Source organism: Pundamilia nyererei, unplaced genomic scaffold (genome assembly GCF_000239375.1).
Source record: "Pundamilia nyererei isolate P.nyererei 1_Seehausen unplaced genomic scaffold, PunNye1.0 scaffold01273, whole genome shotgun sequence".
Classification (NCBI taxonomy): domain Eukaryota; kingdom Metazoa; phylum Chordata; class Actinopteri; order Cichliformes; family Cichlidae; genus Pundamilia; species Pundamilia nyererei.
The window spans coordinates 3,552-9,275 of record NW_005188674.1 but is presented as its reverse complement, the minus strand read 5'-3'; the positions used below and the strand labels follow the sequence as shown (position 1 = coordinate 9,275).

General features: G+C 41.6%; 1 protein-coding gene across 1 annotated transcript; it reads left to right on the top strand.

Moving 5' to 3' along the window:
- Positions 1–3,717: 3,717 nt before the first annotated feature.
- On the top strand, positions 3,718–4,621 carry LOC102204586 (olfactory receptor 11A1-like; the record flags this gene model as incomplete). Its single annotated transcript, XM_013908118.1, has 1 exon — positions 3,718–4,621. A coding segment is annotated over exon 1 (904 nt), but the record flags the coding sequence as incomplete, so codon positions are not given.
- Positions 4,622–5,724: the final 1,103 nt, after the last annotated feature.

The following is a 5,724-nucleotide window of genomic DNA, read 5'->3' as shown; positions in this document are numbered from 1 at the left end:
CTCACAGGTGGTCAGCCAGGGAGGAGCAACCGAACTCCGCCTAAAGGAGGAGGAGCCGCTGTTGGAGACCTGCAGGTACCCACCCAGACCATGACACATAGTGGCATGTAACAGACATGTAACTTGTTGATGTGCTGGAGGTCCAGCAGTCAGTTAAGCACACAGCAGGTGCTGTCTTGATTTTTTCCTGAACATCAGCTCTTATCTTCTGAAACAAATCGGGCAGGTGATGTGACCGCTGTTGATAATGCTGCTGTTGAAGATTGTTGCTCCTGCTGCTGGCCGCTAGGTTGTCCAATGCTAGTAGCTGGGTTTTGACTGTGCTGTTGTTGTAGCATAACTGTGGGGTGCTTGCTACTGAGATGTCTTCTCATATTTGATGTACTTCCCCCTCAAAAAGACAAAACTGTCTCGCAAATGTTGCATTGTGCGTGTGTTGCACTTTTCATTTGAAAATGCAAATGAAGGACAAGAGGCTATAATTTGCTTGTGAGAGTTTTAAAAGGTCTTTTTAAACATTTATTCTCAAGTACTTGAGTAATTTGGCTCCACATTGGAGATTATACCTGTCTGACAGATCTAGGGACAGCAAAATTTAAAATTATCACCTTAATTTTGTAAGCTGACAGTTTCCCAAAATGATTTAGTATATTAGTTAAAGCTCAAAATGATTTAATTGGCTCCTCCAAGAAGACCAAAACATCATCAGCAAACAATGCCATCTTCTGTTCAGTTCCTGCCATCTCAATACCTTTCATCCTTTTTTCCACCCACGGCTGACACTAATTACAAAGACGAGATTGGGAGGAACCAAACAGCTGACCTTCAAAGTAAAACAGGAAACAGACTGGGGACAGAACTAAACCTAAGAACTAGACACAGGGGCACTAGAACAAAACCTCAAACTAGAATACAAAAACAGAACTCAGAACACTATAAGTCATATACAAAGGAGAAATCATAGAATAACAACAATAATAATACACAAAACACTGGGTCACCAACCCAGGACTGTGACAATATGCAATATTGGTCTTATATTAGCCATTGTTTGTCAGATAAATCCCATCTGGTCTAAATGAATAAGGCTGGGTAGAACTTTTTCCAGTCTACATGGAGCTTAAAAATACAAACCAAAAATCTTACTGCGAAAGTTTTCCCTTCTTTTCTATTTTATATATTTTCATATATATCAAAAAGGTTCAAAAGGCAAAACTCTATGTTGTTTGAGTTAATAGAAAAGCTGACATTGGAGCATGCTAAATTGTATTTGACATCTTTGTCCAAAGCACCAATGAGTTATTCCATCATGAAGAGCCTGCCGCTGTTGAAAGCCTATTTTTATAGTTTAGATTTATATATCAAACCGTCTTTGTTGGGGTTCTGCAACACATTATCGTCCCAAAGTGTAACATACTGACACTATCGTTGGTATGTTACACTTTCAGCCACCCAACCCGTCTTTATGTTACGCTTTCGAAAACATGAGAACCGTTTGGAATCAATCCACACATGTACATTTATTTTACTGTGTCATCATGAATCGCTTTGGAAAACACTTTGGAAATGGTTGGGATTAGGTTTAATGTTAGGGTCAGGGCTGGAATACACAGCAGGAACATGTATTACCGGCAGGAGCATCATTCTATTGGATTCCATCCACAATCCGGCGCGTAGCATAGGGACGCTGAAGGTCACTATTCGCGTTCTTATGGGGCCGAGGCATCCCATAAGAATGTGACAAATCTTTGGTATGTTACGCGTTGGAAATGAGAATGGTCTCGGTCAATCTGACCACTTTTCTGTGCTCCTCATCCCTGCCTACAACCGCCTCAGGAAACAGAGTGCTCCAAGCACCCAGGTCATTAAAACATGGCCAGGTTATGCTCTCCTCCAGCTACAGGACTGTTTTGATCTGACAAATTGGTCCGTCTTTGATCAGCGGAACCTGGAGACGTGATGCTTTAGCTCTGCCGATTAAGATGACCCTATTAACTGCCATTCAATCTCAAATAAGGCATTTGTTCTCAATGACCTTTTTATTCGGAATAACTTGTATTTTATGTTCCTAACCGAACCTTGGCAGCAGAATATGGAACGTGTTCATTTTAGTGAACTGTGCCCAGCAGACTGTAATTGTCTAACCACACTGCACCTTTCAGTACGTGGAGGTGGGCTGGAAGTTATTGCTAGAAACTCCTTTTTCTGTTGTCTGGTGAAAACCCCCTTCCTTTAACTCTTTTGAAATTCAGATGATGGAGCTCAATAGGACTTATCCCTTCTATGTGATCTTAATCTATAGGCCACCGGGACTAGCCAGGAGTTTCTTAGTGGAGTTTGTGGACTTTCTATCCTCAACCATCAAGCTGGAAAGAATCCTTCTGCTGGGGGATTTTAATTTCCATGTTGCTGACAGTTCATGTCACGCTGCTTCTCATTTTCTCACTCTCTTAGACTAGACTTTGCCCAACACACAGCGGAGGCCATAATTTATCTGAAACCGATGATATAGATATATGTGGCCTCCTTCAACTCGCAATGTCAACAAATTCTAGATAAAGTAAATGGCCTGTATTTATATAGCGCTTTACTAGTCCCTAAGGACCCCAAAGCACTTTACATATCCAGTCATCCACCCATTCACGCACACATTCACACACTGGTGATGGCAGCTACATTGTAGCCACAGCCACCCTGGGGCGCACTGACAGAGGCGAGGCTGCCGGACACTGGCGCCACTGGGCCCTCTGACCACCACCAGTAGGCAACGGGTGAAGTATCTTGCTCAAGGACACAACAACCGAGACTGTCCAAGCCGGGGCTCGAACCGGCAACCTTCCGATTACAAGGCGAACTCCCAACTCTTGAGCCACGATCGCCCCAAAGTGGCTCCTCTTAAATCAGAAAAGGCAGTAGTGCTTAATCACTGCCCTGGTTCACAGAAGCTATCCGCAGCTTTAGGCAAATGTGCTGCAAAGCTGATCGCCTGTGGAAAACCACAAAACTTGAGGTTCAGAAGCTCCACTTTCTGGGCACCCACATCTCAGCTGATCTCACCTGGACCCACAACAGCATCGCCCTGGAAAAGAAGACCCAGCGGCAGCTGTACCTCCTCTGTGTCCTGAGGACGAATACCCTGGACCAGAAGCTGCTGCTGGCCTTCTACTGCTCCTCAGTGGAGAGCGTGCTCTCCTCCTGCCCTGTGTTTGGTACTCAGGGGCCACGACTGAGAGCAGGAAGGCTGCACAGAGGGTCATTAACACTGCCAAAAACATCATTGGGTGCCCTCTGACACCCCTGGAGGCCATCACCTGATCCTCCTGTCTCAGGAAAACTAGGTCCATGTTTGCTATTTATTGCTGATGTTTGTAGTATTTATCTATATTTTTTCACTCCTGCACAGTTGGCATGGGGCAACCAAGATAATGAAGTACTATTCAATTCTATTCTATTTTATTCTATTCTATTCTAACAAAAGACAAATATACATTTTTCTAAAGGCCCATTTGGGTTTTCGAAACCACTAGTTTAAAATCTCTCCGGTGTGTCCCCTGATGATGACGTCATACTGCTGCAGTGAAAAGGATAAAACAAGAAGTGATTCAGTGCAGTTGGGAGGGACTTACAATCAGGCCGCTGTTGGGTGATTCTCATCCTTAAATGTAGCTCCGTTTGTGCACAGTTTAAGTGATGTATGGTAAAAACAAAAAGAGGATCATGATGAACTCTTCACAGGTTTCATATTTCACACTCACTGCCTACCTCGACAGCGGGGCTTTGAAATATTTATATTTCACAGTTGTTGCATTTTTATATATTGTTATTGTTACTGTCAATGTCCTGCTGATTGTGGTTATCTGTGTGAACAGAAGCTTACATGAACCTATGTACATGTTTCTGTGCAGCCTGTTTGTGAATGAGCTGTATGGTAGTACAGGGCTGTTTCCGCTCCTCCTGCTTCAGATCCTCTCTGATATTCACACTGTTTCTGCTCCTCTCTGCTTCCTGCAGATCTTCTGTCTGTACTCTTATGCAAATTTGCAGCTCAGTAACTTAGCCATCATGTCTTATGACAGATATCTTGCAATATGTTTTCCTCTTCAATATCACACACGTATGAGTCCATGCAAGGTATCCATGTTCATTGTTCTAACGTGGTTTTCCTCATTTCTTGTAATCACTGTTTTGATTTCTCTGAGTGCTCCTCTGCAGCTGTGTGGGAACATCATTAACAAAGTGTACTGTGACAACTACTCCATTGTTAAACTGGCCTGTTCTGACACCACAGTCAATAACATCTATGGAATACTTGGTGCTATTTTCATAACCATATCCTCTGTCACTCTGATTCTCTACACCTACATGAGGATCCTGAAAGTCTGTTTTTCTGGATCCAAACAGACCCGACAGAAAGCCGTCAGCACCTGCACGCCTCACCTCGCTTCTCTGCTCAACTTTTCATGTGGTTCCTTCTTCGAAAGTGCACAAAGTAGATCCAACATGAAACACGTCCCAAATATGGTGCGTATTTTTTTATCATTATACTGGCTCATATGCCCACCGCTCTGTAATCCTTTACTTTATGGACTGAGTCTGACCAAAATCCGGATCATATATAAAGGTCTAATCTTTGTAAAATGCAGGTGCTTGATGTTGAAACTTAGACAAGGCAGTGCATTAGTAAAGAGGAAATGAGAGTAAGAGGGTTGTGGGCTGCTGGCTCATGCTCAATTTACTGTTGACAGTTTATGAGAATAAAGTCATCTCTTATTATCACTTTATTTATCATAACTCACTATTAAGTTATTGTTTAAATCCTTTGATCATTTGCTCTCATGTCAGCTACCATAAAGACACCTGCATACAGACTAAATCTGAACAAAAATGAAACAAATGCAAACTTTAACCTGTAATTCTTTGCTAAAATATACATCGGTACTTTAGTCATTAAATATGTGACCTCAGTTTTTAAAAAAATATTTTTTCTTTTCCTGAATTTTCTGAGTTTAAGACTTTGAAGCGTGTCACATCTTGTTTAAGAAATCACTGTGATCATTTCATTTTGCTGCTATCATGAAACACAATGTTTGAATAATTTATTTTTTTATGAATAAAAATTTGTTGTAACTATGTGCCTGAAAACAAAAGCAGAATTACATTTTACTTTCGATTTGTAGCTCAAATGCAATTATATTTAAAGCAGTGTCATTGGTAAGCAGCTACTAGGCCAAATGATTTAAGTTTTATTCAGTCATCACAAATTACACATATTGCTCTTTAGTTTGAAGCCTAATCTTGAAAGTAGAGATAGTGTCTGTCTCCTGAATCCAAACTGGAAGCTGGTTCCACAGAAGAGGGGCCTGAAAACTGAAGGCTCAGCCTTCCATTCTACTTTTAAATACTCTAGGAACAATTCTCACTGTTAAAGGCCTTAAAGGTGTTTGGGTTACAATCATTCCACCCCGGAAAAACAACAGCTCAAAGAATCATTAAACACTCGTGCCAGTGTGTGGCACTGATAGGAAAGAGGCCAAAAGTGCTGCAGAGATGGATTTGCTGCAGCAGTATCTGATTTCTGAGAGCTTGTGGGAAATTTGCAATAATTTTTTAAAATTCAAATAATAAACTCACAACATACAGTGGGGCAAAAAAGTATTTAGTCAGCCACCGATTGTGCAAGTTCCCCCACTTAAAATGATGACAGAGGTCAGTAATTTGCACCAG